The following is a 25,494-nucleotide window of genomic DNA, read 5'->3' as shown; positions in this document are numbered from 1 at the left end:
AATATTTATTTTATATAGGTACAATATTCTAAAATTTAGTATTTGAGTCATTTTTAAGTATACAATTCAGTGGCATCAATTATAGTCACTTGTTATGTAATAATCAACACCATTTATTTCCAAAATATTTTTATCACTTCAGCCAAAAATCTGTACCAATGAAGTAACTCCCTGTTCCTCTTCATCTCTAGCTCTTGGTACCTTCTAATCTACGTGGTATCTTCATGAATTTGTGTATTCTACATATTTCATACAAGTGAAACCGTATATATTGTTCTTGGCTTATTTCTCTTAACATATTATTCTCATCCATGTTGTAGCATGCATCATAATTTCATTCCTTTTTAGGGCTGGACAAAACTCTGTCATATATAGATAATCATTCTATTTATCCATTCATCTATTGACATACACTTGAGACATTTCCAACATTTGGCTATTGTGAATAATGCTGCTATGAACATCGGTGTGCAGTTGGTCCCTAAAAGAATGTGGGGGAAGGGGTCAGAGGGAGGGTGGAGAGAGAGAATGAATTACTGTGTCATGGTAAATCTATAATATTTCTGTGCTATTGAAAATCAAACCCAGGGCCTGTGCATTCTAGGCAGGTATTTTGCTTCTGAGCTATATATCTTCAGCCCTACATAACTTTGAGGCACCACCAAAACTTGTTTCCACAAGTTGCTTCATTTTACACTCCCAACAGCAATACATAAAAGTTTCAATTCCTGTATGTCCTTCCCAACATTTGTTTTTATTATTACTATTGTACATGTGAAGTGGAATGTAATTGTGTCTTTAATTTGCATTTCCCTAATTACTAATGATGTTGAGCATCTTATGTTGGCCATTTGTATATTTTCTTTGGAGAAATGTCTGTTCAAATTTTTGCCCCCATTTTAATAGAGCTGTTTGTTGAGTTGTAGGGGTTCCTTATATATCTTGAATGGTAACCCTTATCAGATATGTGGTTTGCAGATACTTTCTCCCATCCTTAGGTTGTATTTTCACTCTCTTAGTAATATCTTTGATACAGTTTTTAAAAATTTTGGTGAAGCTCAATTTATCTATTTTTCTTTAGTTTCCTAGACCTTTAGTGTCATGTGAAGATTTTTCTGTTTTCTTCTAAGAATTTTGCAGTTTTTTAACTCCTAAATTTAGATCCTTGTTCTAGTTTCAATTTTTTCTTTAAAGTGTAAGATAAAATTCTAACTTTATTCTTTTGCCTATTGATATACAATATTCCTAGCACCATTTGTTGAAGAGAATGTTCTTCCTCCATACAATGGTCTTATTACTTTTGTCACAAATCAGTTTACTGTTGATGTGAGGATTTATATCTGTGCCCTCTATTGTATTCCATTGTTTATGTGTGTTTTCTTAGCTGGAATTGAGCTGTTTTAACTACTATGGCTTTACAAGTAGGTTTAGAAATTGGGAGATACATGTCTTCCGTTTTTGTTCTTCATTTTCAATATTGTTTTGGTGATTCAGAGTTTTTTGAAATTCCATTTCTGCAAAAAATTCCATTGGTATTTTGGTTTGATTGAGATCCCAGTGAATCTGTTTGTTGCTTTGAATTACATTGTCATCTTCACATTAAATCTTCCAGTCCATGAACTCAGGATGTCTTTCCATTTATTAGTGTAGTCTTCCAGTTCATTTAGTAATGTTCTGTAGTGTTCAGTGTATAAATCTTTTGCTTCTTTGGTTTTCCTAAGTAATTTATTCTTTCTCATGCTTTTGTAAATAAAATTAAAAAAAATTTTTTTTCAAATTGTTCATTGTCAGTATATGGTAATGTAATTGATTTGGGAGTGCTGATTTTATACTGTGCAACTGTGCTAAATTTGTAAGTTCAAATAGTTTTTATTTTGATTTTTTGGCAGTACTTTGTTTGAATTTATGGTCTCCTGCTTGCTAAGCAGGGACTCTATAACTTGAGCTTTTTGGCTCAAGTTATAGAGCCAAACCGTTTTCAAACAGTTATACTTTTTGCCCAAGACCATCCTCAGACTGCAGTCTTTCTACCTATGTCTCCCATATAGCTGGGATTACAGATGTACCACTATACCCAGCTTCATTGTTGAGCTTCTTTTGCCTGAGCTGGCCTGGAACCACAATCCTCCCAATCTTTGCCTTCCAAGTATCTGAGATTACAGGTATTCACCACTATGTATGCCTGGCCTTATTAGGGTTTTCCACGTATAAATTCATGTCATATGCAAATACAATTAATTTTATTTCTTCATTTCCAATTGGATGTCTTTTACCTTTTTCTTGCCTAGTCTCATTAGAATTTATAGCACTGTGTTGAATAGAAGTGTGAATAGTGAGCATCCTTATCTTTTTCCTAATCTTAGACAAAGTGTTTTCAACTTTTCACCACTGAGTAGGATGTTAGCTGTGGGAGTTTCATCACAATCTTTTTTGTGTTGAGGAAGTTCCCCTTTGTTCCTAGTTTTGTAAGTACTTTTCATCATGAAAAGATGTTGCTTTTTGTCAAATGCTGTTACTACATTGGTTGAGATGACCATGTGGGTTTTCCCTTTATGCTGTTAATATGGTATGTTATACTGATCATTTCTTTTATTTTTAAACTCCCCTGCTGTATTCCTGTAATAAGTCCCATTTGATCATGCTGTACAGCCCTTCTAGTATGCTTCTGAATTTGATTTTCTAGTAATTTATTGAAGATTTACTCATCTGTGTTCATAAGGGTTATTGCTCTGTGGTTTTCTTTCAGTGACCACTCTGAAATTGTATATTACTTTAATTCTTATCTTTAGTTTTAATTAATCTTCTTTCATTGTCTATTATAACATCTGGAAAAATATCAGCATTCCCTTCCTTTTTTATAAGTTGAACCAAGAATATACTCTGTCATTTATTAATATGGTGAGGAATAAGAAGGAGAGGTGTGTAAGGAGACCAAGAAAGCAGAACACTAGTGTGTTAATATTCTAACACCTTTATACTTACCAATAGCAAAAACCTAGTGAAATACTATATTTCATCTCTGAAAAATTGATGTATTTGAATGAGTTTCAACATGAAGTCTGCTTAAATTATGCTCTGAATGAGAATTTACTTAGTCTCAACCAGCTGAAATAGGTTATTAATCAAGAATTGTAGATAAAAGAGTAACTGTCCTTCTCTGCTCTTCTCAAGAGAATAGGAGTGATATTTTCACTGTAGTAGTGTCTTTGAATAGATACTAGGAGTTACATCTGACTTCATTTTAATACCACCTGTTTTCCAGGGTAGTTACTCTAAACCTTCAGAAAGAATTAGCTGGAAAATCTGTGTTTTCTTAAAAGTTAAAGAATAATCACACATAAGACAGTATTTCAGTTTGACTCTTTTCCTTAAATCACTCTCCTTCCAGCACTGACTGGCAGAAGTAGAATGGTGTACTTAGCCTGTTTTTCTGTGGCTCGGGATCCTCACATACTTTTAGATGAAGGCCTGAAGCTGCACCTGCCATACTAAGATGCTACAATTTGGCTGCTTGTGTGCACACACCCGTCTCATATCCTTTCCCGGGCCATTCTCAGCCCTTTGTTAGGTTGATGATGGGTACCTTTTCTGCATGACATAGTACAGGACCAAGGTCTTTGGTGTTGGAGGTGTGAGAAGTCTCTTCACCCCATCCTGAGTGCCTTCCATAGACATAGACATATAGAACATATGTTCTATATCTTGCATCGTCTAAGGTGTGGTATTAAGCAGTAGCATTCATTTTTTATCTTTCCACAGTGCCCTTTGCCCTCTGCCCCAGACCCAGCATAGCCATGCTTTCTGGAGGGGTCCCATCTCCATAGGGTCTCCATGTGAGATGGAAGTACAGACAAGAGGCTGTTTGCAGTCTTCTTGCATTTGGGTGTCTTTGCTAGTACTTCTCTCACTATACCTATATTGGCAGGGCCTGTAGGACCAGCTACTGGAAAGGGACACCTATGGGATTAGAATCTTTTAAGCTTTAAGACCAATTTTGTTTCCTTACTTTCAGACTGATGACTTCTTACTGTCCACTTTTGTTGTTGTTGCTCTTTAAAACTTTCTAGTTTCTGGACTCTCCCCCACATTATTTTCATCTGTGCTGAGGCTGGCCTTCTTAGAAAGATCTTCAGCAACAACAATATAAATAAAATTTTTCTTTCATAGAATGTTCAGTCCAGTGCAGAATGGCCCTTGTCAGAATATCCAACATTTTCCTATCCTGGATGTTCTGTTTAACTGAAGATGCTTATCTGCAGGAAGTCATATTGCTCTGATGACTGTAGTTTACTGGGACCCTCTATTTCTAGAATGAGGGAAAAACATCACCTTAACCCCACTTGCCCTTGAGCATCTGCCAACACATTACAACTTAGAAGTGCCAAAGACCTGAAAATTATGCCTACCTCGGTTGGCAATATCTTTAAGTATCTATTTCTTTATGGCTTACTTTTCTTCCATGAAGAATTTGAAGTACCTTATAAAAGGACATGCAAGAGGACAAACTAAATAGTTTGAATGATCAGGGCAAAGAGGAAAAAAGGATAAAAAATTAAACTGGGGCAAGAATTACACAGAGCATTGCACTGGACACTTTTTTATTGTTTTATTATTCATATGTGCATACAACGCTTGGGTCATTTCTCCCCCCTGCCCCAACCCCCTCCTTTACCACCCACCCCACCCCCTCCCTCTACCCCCCACCCCCTCAATACCCAGCAGAAACTATTTTGCCCTTATCTCTAATTTCAGTGAAGAGATAGTATAAGCAACAATAGGAAGGAACAAGGGTTTTTGCTGGTTGAGATAAGGATAACTATACAGGGAGTTGACTCACATTAATTTCCTATGCATGTGTGTTGCCTCTAGGTTAATTCTTTTTTCTCTAGTTCCTGGTCCCCTTTTCCTATTGGCCTCAGTTGCTTTTAAGGTATCTGCTTTAGTTTCTCTGCATTGAGGGCAACAAATGCTAGCTTATTTTTTAGGTGTCTTACCTATTCTCGTATCTCCCTTGTGTGCTCTCCCTTCTATTTTGTGATCAAACTCCAATCCCCTTGTTGTGTTTGCCTTGATCTAATGTCCACATATGAGGGAGAACATACGATTTTTGGTCTTTTGGGCTAGGCTAACCTCACTCAGAATGATGTTCTCCAATTCCATCCATTCAGCAGCGAATGATAACATTTCGTTCTTCTTCATGGCTGCATAAAATTCCATTGTGTATAGATACCACATTTTCTTAATCCATTCGTCAGTGGTGGGGCATGTTGGCTGTTTCCATAACTTGGCTATTGAATAGTGCCGCAATAAACATGGGTGTGTGGGTGCCTCTGGAGTAACCTGTGTCACAGTCTTTTGGGTATATCCCCAAGAGTGGTATTGCTGGATCAAATGGTAGATCAATGTTTAGCTCTTTAAGTAGCCTCCAAATTTTTTTCGAGAGTGGTTGTACTAGTTTACATTCCCACCAACAATGCAAGAGGATTCCTTTTTCCCCACATCCTCGCCAACACCTGTTGTTGGTGGTGTTGCTAATGATGGCTATTCTAACAGGGGTAAAGTGGAATCTTACTGTGGTTTTAATTTGCATTTCCTTTATTGCTAGAGGTGTTGAGCATTTTTTTCATGTGTTTTTTGGCCATTTGAATTTCTTCTTTTGAGAAAGTTCTGTTTAGTTCACTTGCCCATTTCTTTATTGGTTCATTAGTTTTGGGAGAATTTAGTTTTTTAAGTTCCCTATATATTCTGATTATCAGTCCTTTGTCTGATGTGTAGGGGGAAAATATTTTCTCCCACTCTGAGGGTGTTAGAGACCATTTCTTTGATGAACAGAAGCTTTTTAGTTTTATGAGGTCCCATTTATCTATGCTATCTCTTAGTTGCTGTGCTGCTGGGGTTTCGTTGAGAAAGTTCTTACCTATACCTACTAACTCCAGAGTATTTCCTACTCTTTCCTGTATCAACTTTAGAGTTTGTGGTCTGATATTAAGATCCTTGATCCATTTTGAGTTAATCTTGGTATAGGGTGATATACATGGATCTAGTTTCAGTTTTTTGCAGACTGCTAACCAGTTTTCCCAGCAGTTTTTGTTGAAGAGGCTGTCTTTTCTCCATCGTATATTTTTAGCTCCTTTATCAAGGACAAGTTGGTTACAGTTGTGTGGCTTCATATCTGGGTCCTCTATTCTGTTCCACTGGTCTTCATGTCTGTTTTTGTGCCAGTACCATGCTGTTTTTATCGTTATTGCTTTGTAATATAGCTTGAAGTCAGGTATCATGATACCTCCTGCATTTTTCTTTTGACTGAGTATTGCCTTGGCTATTCGTGGCCTCTTGTGTTTCCATATAAATTTCATGGTAGATTTTTCGATCTCTTTAATGAATGTCATTGGAATTTTGATGGGAATTGCATTAAACATGTAGATTACTTTTGGGAGTATAGACATTTTCACTATGTTGATTCTACCAATCCATGAGCATGGGAGATCTCTCCACTTTCTATAGTCTTCCTCAATCTCTTTCTTCAGAAGTTTATAGTTTTCCTTGTAGAGGTCATTCATGTCTTTTGTTAGGTTTACACCTAGGTATTTGATTTTTTGTTGAGGCTATTGTAAATGGAATTGTTTTCATATATTCTTTTTCAATTTGCTCATTGTTAGTGTATAGAAATGCTAATGATTTTTCTATGTTGATTTTATATCCTGCTACCTTGCTATAACTACTGATGATGTCTAGAAGCTTCTAAGTAGAGTTTTTTGGGTCTTTAAGGTATAGGATCATGTCGTCTGCAAATAGGGATATTTTGACAGTTTCTTTACCTATTTGTATTCCTTTTATTCCTTCTTCTTGCCTAATTGCTCTGGCTAGGAATTCCAGTACTATGTTGAATAGGAGTGGAGATAGTGGGCATCCTTGTCTGGTTCCTGATTTTAGAGGGAATGGTTTCAGTTTTTCTCCATTCAGTATAATGCTGGCTGTAGGTTTGTCATATATAGCTTTTATAATGTTGAGGTACTTTCCTTCTATTCCTAGTTTTCTTAGAGCTTTCATCATGAAATGGTGTTGGATCTTATCAAAGGCTTTTTCTGCCTCTATTGAGATGATCAAGTGGTTTTTGTCTTTGCTTCTGTTAATGTGGTTTATTACATTTATTGATTTTCGTATGTTGAACCACCCCTGCATCCCTGGGATGAAGCCTACTTGGTTGTGGTGAATAATCTTTTTGATGTGTTGTTGAATTCGGTTTGCCATTATTATATTGAGGATTTTTGCATCAATGTTCGTTAAGGAGATTGGCCTATAGTTCTCCTTTTTGGAGGTGTCCTTGCCATGGTTTTGGGATAAGTGTAATACTGGCTTCATAAAATGTGTTAGGCAGTTTTCCTTCCCTTTCTATTTCGTGGAACAGTTTAAGGAGCGTTGGTATCAGTTCTTCTTTAAAGGTCTGATAGAATTCAGCAGAGAATCCATCAAGTCCTGGACTTTTCTTATTAGGGAGATTCTTGATTGCTGCTTCAATTTCATTTTGTGTTTTAGATCTATTCAGGTGATTAATTTCCTCTTGGTTCAGTTTTGGATGATCATATGTATCTAGAAATCTGTCCATTTCTTTAAGATTTTCAAATTTATTTGAATATAGGTTCTTGAAGTAGTCTTTGATGATTTCCTGGACTTCCATGGTGTTTGTTGTTATCGCCCCTTTTGCATTCCTGATTCTACTAATTTGGGTTTTTTCTCTCCTCATTTTAGTCAGGTTTGCCAGGGGTCTGTTGAAGTTGTTTATTTTTTCAAAGAACCAACTTTTTGTTTCATCAATTCTTTGTATGTTTTTTTTGGTTTCTATTTTGTTGATTTCAGCCCTTATTTTTATTATTTCTCTCCGTTTGTTTTGGGATTTGCTTGTTCTTGTTTTTCTAGGAGTTTGAGGTGTATCATTAGGTCATTGATTTGGGATCTTTCAGTATTTTTAATTTATGCACTCATGGCTACAAACTTTCCTCTCAGGACTGCCTTTGCTGTGTCCCATAGGTTCCAGTAGGTTGTGTTTTCATTTTCATTGACTTCCAGGAACTTTTTAATTTCCTGTTTTATTTCATCGATGATCCATTTTTCATTAAGTAATGAGTTACTTAGTTTCCAGCTGTTTGCATGTTTTTTGTCTTTACTTTTGTTGTTGAGTTCTAGTTTTACTGCATTGTGATCAGATAGTATACACAGTATAATTTCTATTTTCTTATATTTGCTGAGGCTTGCTTTGTGCCCTAGGTTATGGTCTATTTTGGAGAAGGTTGCATGGGCTGCTGAGAAGAATGTATATTGTGTAGAAGTTGGATGAAATGTTCTGTAGACATCAAGTAGGTCCATTTGATCTATTGTATGTTTTAGATCTTGGATTTCTTTATTGAGTTTTTGTTTGGATGACCTATCTATTGATGGTAATGGGGTGTTAAAGTCTCCCACAACCACTGTGTTGGCGTTTATATATGCTTTTAGGTCTTTCAGGGTATGTTTGATGAAATTGGGTGCGTTGACGTTGGGTGCATACAGGTTTATGATTATTATTTCCTTTTGGTCTATTTCCCCTTTTATTAGTATGGAATGTCCTTCTTTATCTCGTTTGATCAATGTAGGTTTGAAGTCTACTTTGTCAGAGGTAAGTATTGGTACTTCTGCTGTTTTCGGGGGCCATTGGCTTGGTAAATCTTCTTTCAAACTTTCATCCTAAGCCTATGCTTATTTCTGTCGGTGTGATGGGTCTCCTGTAAGGAACAAATTGTTGGATCTTCCTTTTTAATCCATTTTGTCAAGGGGTGCCTTTTGATGGGGGAGTTAAGTCCGTTAACATTAAGTGTTAGTACTGATAGGTGTGTGGTGATTCCTGTCATTTAGTTGTGTTAGTTGTTTGAAGGTTTGATTGTGTGTACCTAAGTTAAGGTTATGCTGTACTTTCTTGCTTTTTCTTTTCCTGTGGTTTGGTGCTGCCTGTCTTTTCATGGTTAAGTTGGGTTTCACTTTCTGTGTGCAGAATCCCTTGAAGAATCTTCTGTAGTGGTGGCTTTGTGGTCATATATTGTTTTAGTTTCTGCTTATCATGGAAGCCTTTTATTGCTCCATCTATTTTGAATGATAGTTTTGCTGGGTAGAGTATCCTGGGGTTGAAGTTATTTTCATTCAGTGCCCGGAAGATCTCACCCCATGCTGTTCTTGCTTTTAATGTTTCTGTTGAGAAGTTTGCTGTGATTTTGATGGGTTTACCTTTGTATGTTAGTTGTTTTTTCTCTTACAGCCTTCAATATTCTTTCCCTAGTTTCTGAACTTGTTTTAATGATGATATGCCGTGGGGTAGTTCTATTTTGATCTGGTCTGTTTCGTGTCCTGGAGGCCTGTTGCATTTGTATGAGAATATCTTTCTCTAGATTTGGGAAATTTTCCGTTATTTTTTTGTTGAATATATTACGCATTCCCTTCGCTTGCACCTCTTCTCCTTCTTCGATGCCCATGATTCTCAAGTTTGGTCTTTTGATGAAGTTGGTGAGTTCTTGCATTTTCTTTTTACAGGTCTTGAGTTGTGTAATTAATAGTTTTTCAGTTTTTCCTTTAATTACCATTTCATCTTCAGGTTCTGAGATTCTGTTTCTGTTTGTTCTATTCTGCTAGATTGGCCTTCTGGTTTATTTTGCAGTTCTGTTTCGTTCTTTTTTCTGAGGTTTTCCATATCCTGGGTGGTTTCCTCTTTAATGTTGTCTATTTTTGTCCTGAGTTCATTTATCTCTTTATTAATCGTGTTCTTTGTTTCACTTTGGTGTTTATATAGTGCTTCTATGGTTTCCTTTATTTCTTCTTTTGCTTTTTCAAATTCTCTATTTTTGTTGTCTTGGAATTTCTTGAGTGTCTCCTGCACATTTTGGTTGACCCTATCCAGTATCATCTCTATAAAATTCTCATTGAGTACCTGTAGTATTTTTTCTTTTAGATTATTGTTGTGGGCTTCATTGGGTTCTTTGTCATAGTATATCTTCATTTTGTTGGAGTCTGGATCTGAATGTCTCTTTTCTTCATTTCCCTCTGGTTCCTGTACTAATTTTTTGCTGTGGGGAAACTGGTTTCCCTGTTTTTTCTGTCTTCCTGTCATTGCCCTTGGTGTTGTTACTGTCCCTGTACTGTTGCACTGGAAACTTTTGCAATTGTAGAGGTTACCTGCACATTTGGCTCCAAGCTTCCATGGTACCAAAGTAAAAAGTGCATTATTATGATCAAATGTACATTGCTTGGCACCCTTAACATTTGAAGCAATCTAGCCATTCTGGAAGCCCTTTCTCTTTCCAAGACTCAAAAGACATCAATTCATGTGAATAATCACTTCATTTCCCAAAGCTGCCTGTGGAAGGCCATGTGATATAGTAACCATCATCTGGTGCTGTCTTCCTAATGTAATGGGTCAATGACATGGTACAGGACTGTGACTCAGAAGAAGCGTGTCAAGATGGGACAAAGAAAAGTGTTGTAAAGGTAAAATTTGGTACTGATCAGCAAATGGACACCATGTCCTTTCTTGCAACCTTCCATGGTGATTGTCACAGGCAAGCTTTTTGATTAGATCATAATTATTACATTGCTGTAGGCAATACCTACATTGCTGCAGGTATTTGGACTCCAGATTCTCCCTCTTCCAAATAGAGGCCTGTACCCTATTCTTTAACAGACATGGTGGTTGGGATTTCAGGGCCTGATGGAGGTGCCCTCCCTGTTTCCCTTACTATGAACTCTCTCAGACAGAGCCAGTCTCCTGTGTTCAGAAGAGGTCTCAACCTGTCCCACTGACAGCCAGGGGGGACTAAGCCCATGAGTTGTGCATTTCCCTTGAACAACCTTAAATACTTCAAAGTAGTCCTGCCAGTCATTCACCAAGGCCATTGAACTTTTCCAATAAAACAGCTCTAGACCACCCGACTTCCCGCAAGACAACTTTCTAGTTACCCTTCTAAAAGAAGTGACTTGACATTATATGTGCAGGTAGGTGACTGTTTTGATCTTTCGGATGGAGTTATTGAATATTGGCCAATTTGTGTGATGGCTTAAACTTTAGATTACTTGATGTTAAGGCAGTCATTGTGATAACAATTAAATAGGAGAACCAACTATTTTATTGCCATTTTGAATTCAAAAAATTTAAATTGACTCATCAGCATTCTTTCAAGCATTCATCTCACCTCTACACAAAGGCTGGCTCAGCCTCCCCTTGTAGTGTGTTGGAGATGTAGTTTCCAGCTAATGATGTTTTCTCTGTCATCCCTGCCCTTTCAGAATGGAGCCACATCAGGTTGATAAATAGGTCTCCCTCAACTCTGCAACATGTTGCTGCTCAGCCTAGATTGCCGTCTCAGTGAAGTTATGTACCTCCCTCTTTCCTTACTCATGCTTTTGGGCAGTACAACTGATTGCATCCAGGCCTGGCTTCTTAAGGCCTATTATGCTCCTCAGCTCCCTGCTAATTTCTGATGAAGGGAGGAAATAGGAATTGTGCCATTTTCCCCCCATAACTTTTGGTTACTTGATTTTGAACTCATACTTTTATTTTGTATTGTTTCTGGTACTTCTGTTCTGACAAATATCTAATATTTAGCTTCAATTTTTAAATAGTATTTATTCCTTTTTATTTTTTTATTGCTAAGCATCTTGTGACCATCTACATTTTCTGTCTGAGATTGTTATGAAATATCAAGCAGTAAGTCAATCTTTTATCTTCCTCTTTCTCCTCTTTTATCCTTTCAGCCCCTAATTGTTAATATTGTGCAAACTTCATTTTTTAAAACTCTGAAACTTCACTTACTCTTGTTCTGCTCTTCAGCTCTGGGCTATGAGAATTACTCACAGAATGTACTACATGGGAAGTATTTGTTCTTCTCATTAGTGCAGGCCTATGTCTAAAACCATTTATTGTGTAGTTAGTGATGCACATGAGATAGTGTTGGCACTCTTAAGTTTAGGTAGGAAAAGAGATTCATCAATATGATAGTTGCTGAAAGAAGTGTATACAGTGTCCTTGTGAGAAGAGAGATGAAGGCAAACTTAATCTATCCTTGAGGGTCAGAGGAAGAATCTCTCAAGGATATTTCATTTGAGCTTTATGGGATGATGGAAGGAAAGTTAAGTATAAGAAAGACAAAATATATTATGTCAAGAGTATATCATGCTGCTTGGATGACTGAATAATCTGAGGAGGTGCCAACTGATAAACAAGGGTGCTAATATTAAACTTTAATGAAGTTTTTTCCCACCCGGACTCTACACATTTCATCTTGTGGCTTTTTGAATGTTCAAGTTCAGCTAGAATGAATGGTAATATATGAAACAGTTATGTTTCAGAAAGATGCTGAATGCAAAATTAAAACAATACAAGATATTAAATGTGGCTCCCTTGGTATCATTCACTGCCCTGTGCTCCACATACATCTGCTGGTGACAGTGTCCAGATTCATGTTTTAGGAAGAAAGTTGATGGGACTCTCACAGATGGATTGGGCAAGGAGACTGGGTGTGTACTTGGCTGTTTTCCTGAAAAAAGTTTAGGAGAGAAAAGTGTTCTGAAGGCTCAAGTGTGAAGGTACAGTAGGACTAGAGTGAGGGATGGTGTTGAGAGAAATTCTGAGACATAATTGAAAGACCTGCATATGAAATGAGACAGGATTGAGGATTACTCCTAGATTATGCCTCAGGTAACTGGATGGGTGATGGTGCTGTTCAACAAGTTCCAGAAATAAAATGAAAAGCAGTGGTTGGTTTGGAGACTGGGGAAATCTTGGTTAAGCCAGTTTGGTTTATTTCTAGAAAGAGCAATGTTGTGAATAAAATTGGGTGGTGTGGCCTTTGGAGAGATGGAAAGATATTGTGGCATGAATGAGGTTGTACCATATAGTTGGCTTATTTCAAGCTTGTAACTCCTGCCTTTCCTAGTTGAATCCTTACTTAGTTTTTATCTGCAGCATTCTTATACTCAAAAAAGAAGAGCCTCTTGTTGCAGTTTAGTTAGCTTTCTTTAGCTTTAGCGTAATGGGATATGTTTGTAACAGAAAGTGAAACCTATGACTTAAGAGTAATGCTGTGATGAGTTCTTGTTGAATAACACATCACTCCAAACTCTGTGATCATGGATCCAAACAGCACATAATGGGGGTGATCTGTCTCTCATCCACAGTGTTTGCAGGCTCATCTGGGCAGATAAAACAATTGGAGTGAGTCTTTTTCCCTCAGAAGCCTGTTGCCGTGACTAGGGGTACCTGGCGACTGGGTCCAGTTGAAACTTCAGTGGAGTGCCTACATAGGCCTCTCTGTGTTGCTGAGCCTTTTCACAATGTGGCAGCCGAGTTCCATGAGAAAAGCTTCTAGAGGGAAAATCCTGAGAAGTAAGCATTTCAAGAAAACTAGATTTTTCCTAATGTTACGTGGCATTACTACTCCTTACATAATGGCTAAAGTGTTTCAACTCACCAGGATTCAAGATGGAGAAGTATTAGCAATTTGCTGATCATTTTGTATCTCCCCCTACCACATTATAATTTCCCATAAGTAGAACTGTATTAGCTTCTATAAAGAGAGGAAGACCGAAATAGGCTGTAGGGAGACAAAGGCATTCGTTTTTACTAAACACATGACTTTCCTGAAAGCTTGATATACATGTGACAAAGGAAGGTTTCTTTGTTGTTCTCATAGCCTCTTAGAAGAATAATAGTCAAAAAAAGAAATTATTGCATTTTAGCTAGTCCTGAAAATTCCTATTACAACTTTAGTATCCCTATTCAGAAAATTAGAAATCCAAAACTTCCCAAAATCCAAAACACTTCTGGTCCAAAGCTATTTCATATAAAGGAGACTCAACCTGTATCTAAAACTATGTCTTGTTACTCTTGTACCTGTTGTAAAGCCTCCCTCACCTTTGTCCCTCATTTGCCCTATTCTTCCCCTCCCCAAATAAAAAATAAACAACGAATGGCTACTTTTAGTTCTTTAAATCTGTCATAGGCTATTATAGTAATATTCCATTGTGTGGACATAGAATGAGATGTTTAATGAATTCCCTGTGGAATTGGGGTCTATATGGTTTTTTACTATTATAAACTATACTGTAGTCACCTAATTTTCCAGGAGTAGGATACATTATAGAAGTTAAAGCAATGATACATTTGCAGTTTGGATACCTCTGCTCTATTATATTCCTTGGGTTAAATGATTTCAAACCTACTTGTATCTCACCAGCAATGTGTAAGAGTGCTTGCTTCCCTTTAGCTTTGCCACCAAGTGTGTGATCAGATGTTACTATTTTTACCACTCTGGTAAGTAAAAAGTTGGAACTTGGTTCAGTATTATCTTACATTTTTCTTAAGTAAGCTATTTTACTTTCCTTGTCTATAAATGTTTTCATTTTCTTTGCCCATTTTAAACATTAAATTGTTGCTCTTTCTTTTGCTTACATTTAGGGTCTCTTTCTTACTTTTTGAGGAATGGGAAAAAGTTTCTGAAGAATGGAGAAACAAGTGTGGAGTAATGGATGAAAAGGAGTAAATAAACAATTATTAGTTGTTAAAATCAAGTAGCCTAAGCCCACTGCTTGTTCAGTTATAGATACTGCTCTCTGTATAGTTGGATTTATCTAACATTTGACAATATGATCTAAAGTATTTAATGATTAAGGAAAAAGCCTGAGTTATAAAGCAGCATTAACACTCCCACCTACCTTTGTTTATATATATTTTTTACTTGAAAGGAGTTATAGAAAAATGTTTTAGAGTTTTAGTCAAAACAAAATTTTCAGTTAGATAAAAGAAATGAACTCAGGAGACCTATTATGGAACAGGTGATTATAGTTAACAATGTATCGTTTATTGGAAAGTTGCTTAAAGGAGTACATTTTAAATATTTCCACCCCCAAAATATTGGCATGTGAAGAAATGATTATGTTAATTGACTTGATTTAGTTAATCCACAGTGTACACATAAGACATCGTGTTGTATACCACGAATAAGCATGACTTTTATTTGTCAAAGTTGTAGCATGGAGCTGGCGGCTCATGTCTGTAATCCTATCTACTCAGGAGGCAGAGATCAGGAGGATCACAGTTCAAAGCCAGCCCTAGGCAAACAGTTCAAGAGACCCTATATCAAAAATACCCAGCACAAAGCAGGGTTGGCAAGTGGCTCAAGTGGTAGAGCACCTGCCAAGAAGCATAAGGCTCTGAGTTCAAGCCCCAGTACCGCCAAAATAAAATAAAAATAAAGTTTGCACTGTAATCCTTGAACATCACTTTTTATTTTCTCACATTGTGACCCTCATTGGCACCTGGATTAAGTAGTAGTACTGTAAATATTCATTTTATCATGGCTGTTTCTTATTTCCTTTGTCTATCATTTAATGAACATTTGCAAAAATATGAGTTTTTAATGACAGCATTAAAATGTGCTATAGTATTTGAGCATTTCCCTAATTTTGGACACTTATGTTGAGGTATATTGCAAATAATACTGCTCCAATTATCTTCCTTTATATATCTTTTTGCTTTTGTTGAATTATTTCCTCAGGATAAATTCCCCACTGAAATTATCAGATAAAATCTATGAGCATTTTTATAGATCTTTGTATGAATTGCTATTTTCCAAAGTGTTTTAAAAATATATAGTGTAGCCAGTAATAAATGAGACTATTGGAACCAAGTAGACCACCACGATGGAGAATATCATTTTTCAAAATTATTCTTCTTTCAGTAGTATAAAAAGTCCTATCACTGCTGTTAGTTTTTATGTCAAGTAAAGTTGGTCACCAGCCTCTCTTTAAGGTTTTCAGGCATCTACTTAGTCAGGTGTTTGCACTGTCCCATGACCCTGTTGGTCCCGTGGCTGATTATCTACTCATTGCTTAAAGGATCCTTCGTAATCAGTAAAGCATTTAGCTGGCCACTTTTCTTAACACTTCCTGTTGACAGAGCCCTTCCCTCTATCATTTTCTTTTTGTGATGGCATTTTGAATACTTTTTATTCATTCTCCCCTTAAACAAATCTTTTGATGCGGCTCACATTCTTTGAGGTTTCTCTTTTCCTTCTCATGTCATTTGTGAATGGCTCTGTGGCAAAAGTAGACAAAGCAGATTTTTCCTGCTCTACACGTCTTACCTGCTCAACCCCGCCCTGTAGGATCTCCAAATCTCCAAATGCCACTCCTCAGCTTTCCTGTGCTGCACCCCTCTCCTTTTGCTGTTGAAGAGCTTCCCTTGGTCTAGAATTTCCTGTTACCTTTCTCCACCTTTCTAATCTGGATTACCGCCCCCCCCACCCCCCACCAGTGACAAGTTTTCTCACTCTTAGTAACTTACTGTCTTTGTTTCCTTGTACCTGGAATCTGGATATGGATTGGTGTAGTCCCCAGTTTACAGTCTCACCAGGTTGAAAACAAGATGTCAGCGGGTCTATGTTCTCATCTCTACTGAGTTCCTTATCAGCAGGCTGTTAGGAGGATTTATTCCTTATTGTTGTAGGAGCAAGTTTCCAATTTCCTTACTGACTGCTGGTGCCTCTCTAGCACCTCATGGCCTCCCTGAGGTCCTAGCCACTTGGCCTTCTCTGTGGCCCCTCACTGCTTCACAGCCAGCAGGGCTCTCTCCAGTCTGCCAAGATGGAGTCTTATATAAAGCAAGCTAATCACTGGAAGGAATTTCCATCCTTTTCATGTGTCCCAGCCATATTCCAATGCAGGGGTTTCCACAGGCCATGTGGGTAGGATTCTTGGGACCATCTCAGCCAACCGCAGGGTACTGCTCATTCTTCAGTGTCCATTTGGAATAATGTGCTATTTATGAGCTCTTTTTATAGCTTTCCCAGCATTGTGAACTGCTCCCTTGCTTCTTCCCTACAGCACTTTATATCTTCTCTCTTAGTCTCCCTCTTGTATGAGAAGCACAGCCTTAGAATTCCTGGCCCTGAAATAATCTGAACAGGACACTTTACCTTTTGGAGGAAATGGTGCTAGATAGATATGCCTTCTAGGTTTGCTTTCTCTCTGTGCGTTTTTAAGAATAAACACTATGCTATTTTAATAAAGTTTAGGTTCTTAATGCCCAAGAGACTCTGAATATTAATGATCTACTATCTCATGTTTTGAACATGTGTCCCTATTTAGCAAGCCATTTAAATACAGAGGCTATCTTTCTTTCTGTTCTGTAACCTGTACCTCGTGGGCTAAATATTTGAATCAGAGCAAGCAAAGATCACAGAAAAATCACAATTCAGAGTCAGGAACCAGGGCTTAAAAGGGTCTGGACTTTATTCCGAAATAAGAGCCACTACTCCAGAGTGGACTCTAGAAGGCTTCTCTGGGGAAAGTAAGGGACAGGGAGAAGGAAAAGGTAAGATTGGGCACCCACTTAAATGTGTCCATGACTGCTTTCCATTGTGTTGCCATTAGTATGCACCACATCGGTGTAGCTGGTAACTATAAGGGAGTGTTGTACATCTGTCTTTGTGCTTTCATAAATGCTTGTTGTATTTGATTTTCTAATTGTAGCTGGTGCTCAAGATCAAATCGGCTGGGCTTTTGGCCTAGGCTTAGAAAGACTGGCCATGATCCTCTACGACATTCCCGATATCCGTCTCTTCTGGAGTGAAGATGAGCGCTTCCTGAAGCAGTTCTGTGTTTCAGACATTAATCAGAAGGTGAAGTTTCAGGTAAGATGACCTACAAAAACTAAGTAATTAACAATAAAAATGGTCATCAAGGATTGAAAGGATCATGTACTTAGAAAGGAAACTGTTGGGTTTTAAAATAATGGTTTAAAATAGGGGTCCATAAACACTCAGAGGGTTCATAAACCATTGGAAATTATATACACAATAAAGATTTGTCAGTCTTCTTAGTCTAAGCACAGAACTAACTTTGGGCTTTATTAATGACCATTTTGTCATAGTGTAATACCCATCTTTATCACTGACGGTACTTTTTTAAAGTTTACCTTTTCTGATACTAAAATAGACACTCTGGTTTATGAGTACTGTTTGCAGTGTATATCTTTTTATCACTTTACTTTCATTTTATGTCTTTCTATGTAAGAGTCTGTCTTTTATGAACAATATAAAGTTGGGGCTATTTTTTAGCCCAAATTTAAAGTCTCTGTCTTCTAGTTGGAGTGCTGAATACACTTACATTTAACATAATTACTTATCTGATTGGCATTGAGTCTCTCATCTTTGTGTTTCTTCTCCAATATTCCCATCTATTCTTTATTTCTTTATTCCTTTGCTTGGGAAGTGAAGTTTATTGTTTTTGTTTAAGGCTTCCATTTTTTTTTCTCTGTTGGTATTTGATTTCACCACTATATATGATTTTAAATAGTTACCCTAGATTGTTATATGTATAATTGATTCATCACACTTCACCACAGATAAATATTATACAACTTCATGTAATATTTAACAACTTTGTAATAGTATAATTCTGTTGGCTTCTATTTTTATTATTGTTAGATTATTTTCATATATATTATAATCCCATAATATTGCAGTATGTGCTTCAAAAATTCAATTATCTTTGAAAGAAAATTAAACTCTGTTGCTATAATTTCCTTTGATATTTACCCACTGATCATTGTCCTTTTCTGTAGATCTTAGTTTTCTCTGTGGTCATTTCCCTTTGGTCTGAAGAACTTCCTCTTACAATTAAGGATCAGTTTTCTCAGCTTTGATTTGTGTGGAAATGCCTCTGTTTCACTTGTATTTGGGGGGAATATTTTCCATGGGTGTAGGTGTCTAGTTTGCCACATGCTTTTTTTTTTTCACTTCCCTTCATCTCTTTAAACATGTTATTTCATTGCATTTCTCTTTTTACTCTGGTTTTCAGCAGTTTGGCCTTTGTGTGATTTCCTTCTGTTATCTTGCTTGGGAGTTCACTGTGTTAGGTTAATGTCCTTTTTTTTTCCCCCTTTTATTATTCATATGTGCATACAAGGCTTGGGTCATTTCTCCTCCCTGCCCCCACCCCCTCCCTTACCACCCACTCCACCCCCTCCCTCTACCCCCCACCCCCTCAATACCCAGCAGAAACTATTTTGCCCCTATTTCTAATTTTGTTGTAGAGAGAGTATAAGCAATAATAGGAAGGAACAAGGGGTTTTGCTGGTTGAGATAAGGATAACTATACAGGGCATTGACTCACATTGATTTCCTGTGCGTGTGTGTTACCTTCTAGGTTAATTCTTTTTGATCTAACCTTTTCTCTAGTTCCTGTTCCCCTTTTCCTATTGGCCTCAGTTGCTTTTAAGGTATCTGCTTTAGTTTCTCTGCGTTAAGGGCAACAAATGCTAGCTAACTTTTTAGGTGTCTTACCTATCCTCACCCCTCCCTTGTGTGCTCTCGCTTTTATTATGTGCTCATAGTCCAATCCCATTGTTGTGTTTGCCCTTGATCTAATGTCCACATATGAGGGAGAACATACGATTTTTGGTCTTTTGGGCCAGGCTAACCTCACTCAGAATGATGTTCTCCAATTCCATCCATTTACCAGTGAATGATAACATTTCATTCTTCTTCATGGCTGCATAAAATTCCATTGTGTATAGATACCACATTTTCTTAATCCATTCGTCAGTGGTGGGGCATCTTGGCTGTTTCTATTCACAATAGGTTAATGTCTTTCGAACACTTGGAAAATTGTCATCTAGTCTCTTTTCCAACAAATCTACTCCATGTAACAATGATCCCTTTCCTCCAGTTTCCATTAACATGGTCCTCCTCTCTTTCAAAGACCCCATAAGCAGGGCTTTTGGTATTCATATTTGTATAATCACCACGTTTTTAATGAGTTAGATATTCTCAGACTGTATAGATTTTCTCTGTCATGCTCCTCACTTCCTCCTTAACATCTACATTTCTACAACGATGTGTTCAAGGCAAACTAGCCTTTTTATGTCATGGTGCTTAAAATTCTCTAACCATTGACCAATACCAACCACTTCCACATTTTTAGTTATTTGTTACAAACAGTACCTTACTTCCAGATATCAAAATATGTATTAGCTTTCTCTTCCTGCTGTGAGAAATTAAGCCCAATGACTTAAAACAACATAGATTTAGTACCTTACCAAAATCAGTGGGACCAGCCTAACGTGCCAGTGTCTGCAGGACTGGTTCCTTCTGGTGGCTCCAGGGGAGGCTGTTTTCTTGCCTTTGCAGGCTCTAGAGGCTGCTCCCATCCCTTGGCTCATGACTACACATCACATGGCCTTTTTTGCCTTCTACTTCCCGCTGGGATATCATCACCTGTCAGAATGTTTGCCTTTCCCTTACAAGGACTCTTGTGATTATGTAGAGCCCAGCAAGAGAGTTCAGGATAATCTTCCCACCTGAAGACCCTTTTCTAATGTCTTCTCTGAAGACTTTTTTGAGTGTAAGGTAACCTATTCACAGGTTCCAAGGATAAGGACATCTTGGGGAGTATTATTTCACCTGTTACTTCTTCCTTTTTATGCTCAGTTTTATCACAGCAAGCTACTTGGCTATAGGTACAGTAAGAGGGGACTAAGAGACTCATGTCACTTAATGCAGATGTCCTGAAATCCTAGTCAAGACTGTTGCCCCAAGAGAGAGATAGGAGACATGGAAACAAAATCTTGCTACCAGCTGCAAGCTTGTGGCTACTGTGGCCAGTAAACTCTGGGTATCTTTTGGGAATCCTATTGTGTGGAGGCAGAGATTCCTCTTCCTTCATCTCCATCAGGCCCTTCAACATTAAGCATTATGCTTCAGGTTCTCTTGGCGTCTGGGTTAGTGTCCTCTGTAGTCTTCATGGTCTTGTAAATCCATCCCTCCATCTGGGAGGGCAGTCTTCTCAGGGCTGTGAGCCATCTCTCATTTAGAGTACCCTGAGTCCTCATCTAGGCATCTCTGTTGCTAAATATCTTGAAAGCCATTGTTTAGATCCAGTGTGTAGGAACTTCATGGTATTATGTGATTTTAATTTTTGGTTATCATTTTACATATTTTTAGTCAAGGACATTGCCTCTGAAGGCTTTCTTATGCCACCTGGATCATGCTTGAGATGAGTGCATAAGCAGTAACATTGTTTTATCATTACGAGTGTCCTCTTGCACTGTAGGAGAGTTTATTGTCTACCACTTCAGTTTCCCATGCTGTGTTCTCTCTGGGTGAACTTCATTTATTACATTTCTGTCCATAGTAGCTCACCAATAATTCATCAGTATTGCCAGTTTCTCTTCTCTTTCTTGAGGTGTCTTCCAGGCTCTGTTCTGTGACCATGGACTATATTATTCCTCATCTTGGAAACTGTCTCAGTATTTGTTACTCCAACAAGAGTGGTTGAAAACGAGTGGGTGATGCATGCAAACCTTTTGGACTTACTCCATGACAGACATTGTTCTGAAGGCTTTACATGTCTCAATCATATCAACTCTGAGTTGAATTATAATTATTCTCCTCATTTTACAGATGAGGTAACTAGCCAAGTAGTAATCTCAGTAGCAGCATTTGCTCACGCAGCACTTCAAAGAGCTGTTCAGCTACTCAGAAGGCAGAAATAGGAGGATCTCAGATTGAGGCCAGCCAGTACACAAAGTTAGAGAGACCCAGTCTTAAAAACAAGCCATAAGTGTTGCACATGTCTGTAATTCCATCTACTAAGGAGGTAGAGGTAGGATTGTGGTCCAAGGCCAGCCTTGCAAAAGCTTGAGACCGTCTCTGTAAAGCAAACTAAAAGCAAAAGGACTGAGGGTGTAGGGGTGACTTAAGAGGTAGAATGCTTGCTAAGCAAGGCAAGGCCCTGGAGTTCAGTCCTCAGTGCTGCCAAAATACAAAGAGCCATTTCCTAAACTATATCCTGACTTAAAACTCATAGGCAGATTATTTAGAGCCAAAGGATTTAAATTTTTCTAATAATCCAATAATTACTATATGACTTACAGAAAGATAAAATAAAATATTGAGTTTAAATCCCCTACGTTATGAATTTATTAGCAATAAGCTACATGTTAGTGGCTCTAATTTAGTATGTCGGGGCTGGGACCTGAGATTCTGCATTTCTAACAAACTTTCAAGTGTTGCTGGTCCACAAATCACACTTTAAATTGAAATAATGATGAACAAAATTAGTAAGCTTGTGAGAGCCTCAAAATGAGGTCAGATCTTCTGCCCAGGTGACAAAATTCACTTCCTCCTCTGGTGTACTCCCATTTTAAGTTTAGAATTAACTGTTCTGAAAGTAGATCTGTAATTTATGATTCCTTTTACATTTCATCTTGAAAATCTTTTCTTGCCCTAAATTTTGTTACCTTGAATTCCAAACAGAGTTTGCAATACTTTTACAATTTTTAAATTTTTGATGAACTACCTAGATTCCCACCTCCCTTCTTTCCCTGACTCCCTTCCTCCTTTCCTTCCTTCCTATTTGTATCTGCCAGAATGAGATACAGGGATGAGGGGACTCATACAGTTTAAAAGCTTTTGAAAACTTATACTTAAGTCAGTGCACTTATAAGCAATATGCGAAAGGAAGGTGTTATTATTTAAATCAATAAAATACACTAGCAATGATGAAACAGAAAGTTGAAAGGGCAAAGTTTGGTAGGTATTAACAGGACAGCAACTACACATTTCTCCTGCCAACTCATGTCTGAGGTCAGTCATGCCTAGATGCCCAGGGAAAAGTGTATCAGATTTTATCTGAGCCCTTCCTTTGGCAGCAAGCATCAGTACTGAGTACTGTATTGTGTGAGGACCGGGAGCTAATGAAGGCTAGGGTTGGCTCTTTTCCCTTATTTATTTATGCCTCCTGGCAGTCACAATTCAATTTGCTATTCATCTGTACATTAGTTTATTGAGAGCTTGAAATACTTACCATTTGTTAAATGTTACCTGCAAGACACTGAACTAAATAGTTTGCCTATTATTATAGCTTTTATGCATAACAATGGATGGATTGGGTATTATACATCCATTTTATAGATGATTAAACTGAGGTTTGGTACCACCAAGGAAAGTAATCTTAACTCTACTAGTGTCAGAACCAAGGTTTTACTCAAGTTGACCCAAGAGAGCTCCTACTATTGAATCAATAACTATTATTGCCTTCACTAAGGTGCTATGTTAGAAGCTGGAGTCAGTCAGGTGAAATTAACAGCTCTTAACTTCAAGTTGTTTCTAATTTAGAGCAGGAGACAGATTTATCATTATTTATAAAATAATATATATACATATTTATCATTATTTATAAAATAATATGAAACAATGGTGAAGGTAAATATAGGTGATTGTAGATTTTCAATGATACTGACCAATGAATGTGGAGGCCAAAAATTCCTTCTTCCTTTCTTTAACCCTTTTTTACTTGTTAATTCTCCAAATCCTCCCATGTCTCTCCAGAATTGTATTAGAGTTTGAGCCTGATTACTTGCTAACCTCCTTGGCTTGGAATAGCTCCTAGATCTTGTTTTGCTGTCATTATCATAAATGGTATCTGATAGAGACTTAATGCAGAATTTTGCAGTGTTTCTTCATTCTATTCCCATGTAGATCCAGCTGTGAGAATCCTATGAGCTTCATTGTGCTGCAATGAAATTAATGGATCTCAATTGTTTTTTACTTTTTCTGTGTGCATTTTTTCATCTCACTAAAATTTAAAGTATATTAAATATTTTCTTTTGCTGAAAAAGAGGTGCTTATCCTAGAAGAAACTGATAGAAAGAGATAGAGAAAGAAATGGCAAGTTGATCCACCTATAGGACCTTTTATGTGTTCAATAAGCATCCTTGGCTTATTAGTGAGGACAGATGCAGTAATAAGAAAATACACTCATTTGTACTGGGAATGGTTATAGTGCTTGTATATAAGCCATTTACAACAGAGCCTATCATATTGTCTTTAATCCATGTTAACTCTTATTCTCATCTTCACCAGAACCATTCACATTATCACTGTGGTCATCACCACCACAACTACTACAGAACAGACTGTTTTGCGAGTAGCAGCCTCAGTCCTTGTGATTCTATCTTTAGTTTGTTTTTCCAGCACTGGTGTTCTATAACTCGAGCAGTACGACAGTAGCATTTTTAATTGGTCTATAGTCTATGTATCCTATGAGATGAAGCTCCATGTTTATATTAGAGATATAATATGTTATAGCTCTAAACATGTTAGAAGCCTGTGGATTTATGACTGCTTTTGATTTTTGTCAAAATAGGAGATCTCATTATAATTTACATATTCAGAAAATTGCAACCACAATTTTTTTATTAAACTACTTTTTAAAAAAGAATCCTCAGCATCATCTTGCACAGTTTTCTTGTAGTGAAGATTTGCAATGATGTGGTTTTTGTGACTTCTTTGTACACATATGTGATACCCTAGTGTATAGTTTCCTGGTTTTTAACCTAATAGAAATATACAAGAACTTCCTGTTGATAGACAACATGTTAAACCTTAAATCTTGCCAACATCTATAAAACTGACAAATCATGGACAATATATTTTAAGAATTATCTATCAAGTTTGAAATTTGGGTATTTCTATTGTTGAAATAAGAGAGATATTTCCATGTCATACAGAATCATCTAAACTGTATACTAATAATTGATGGATCATAAAAATGTAAAGGAGTTTTAGAATGAGATTATCAGAATAGGCAGGAACTTACAGAAATAAATAATTAACATGCCACTTAGGTGTCAATGGGCAGGTCAGTGTTTTTTCCTTAGGTGTGACTATGAGAAGGAATTACACAGAATGGAATTGCATAGTGGGGATGCTTTCAGCTTCAACCAAAAGAAGACACAATAAAAAATGGCATAAGTAAGAAGAACAATAGTAGCAACTTTCAGTGATGCTATGGCTCTAGAACCCTGCACATTTTTTGGCTCACATTCATTAAAATTGGCAGCAGGAACAGCAGGCTCCTAAAGTGATTTACCTTACTAAGAATAATTATTCAAGAAAGGTAAGTATATTTGTGAAGTGTCTACCTTTTCCTACACAAATGAACAAATACGTCTCTTCACTGTTTCAAATAGGGGATGTTCTGCCCCTGTACTTAGAGGATGGCAGGAGCATTTTGGGTTCATTCATCTGAAGTGGTAGAACTTAAAGGTAATCCATGTTTTGACAGAAAAATGAGAATTACTCTGTGGCTACAATGTGGCACAGCTTTTCAAACTGTACATTTATGTTGTCATTGTTATATGTAATCTTGTGGTCTTGAAAATGAAGAATGTGGTTAAAGAAAGCAGTAATTCAAATAGTGGATAGCTTAATTATTTCTATCACTTGGCTACGTAATGAATCAAATGTTTTCTTTCAGTATGAGGGAAGAATTTATTTTCTTGAGGACTTCCCTCTGTGATGTATAAATTATAATTGTAAGATACAATTCGCTTCCAAGAATAAGGAATTATAAAGAGGTAACCCTTGCAGGAGTCCATCTGTAGGTGTTTGAACTTCAGGTTAACTGCTGGTT

General features: G+C 37.2%; 1 protein-coding gene across 12 annotated transcripts in view; it reads left to right on the top strand.

Moving 5' to 3' along the window:
- The window catches only part of Fars2 (phenylalanyl-tRNA synthetase 2, mitochondrial), a 509,857-nt gene that overhangs the window by 269,594 nt on the left and 214,769 nt on the right, over positions 1-25,494 (top strand). For all 12 annotated transcript variants that reach the window (XR_012450765.1, XR_012450764.1, XM_074082961.1 and 9 more), the window contains exon 5: positions 17,548-17,708. Coding sequence is in view for 10 of the 12 variants with exons in the window: in XM_074082961.1 (XP_073939062.1) it covers positions 17,548-17,708 (161 nt within the window). In the remaining 2 variants the exon portion in view is untranslated. The remainder of the gene's footprint in view (positions 1-17,547; positions 17,709-25,494) is intronic.

Source organism: Castor canadensis, chromosome 8 (assembly GCF_047511655.1).
Source record: "Castor canadensis chromosome 8, mCasCan1.hap1v2, whole genome shotgun sequence".
Classification (NCBI taxonomy): Eukaryota; Metazoa; Chordata; class Mammalia; order Rodentia; family Castoridae; genus Castor; species Castor canadensis.
Note: the sequence above shows the minus strand (reverse complement) of the source record. Positions and strands in the feature narration are given on the sequence as shown.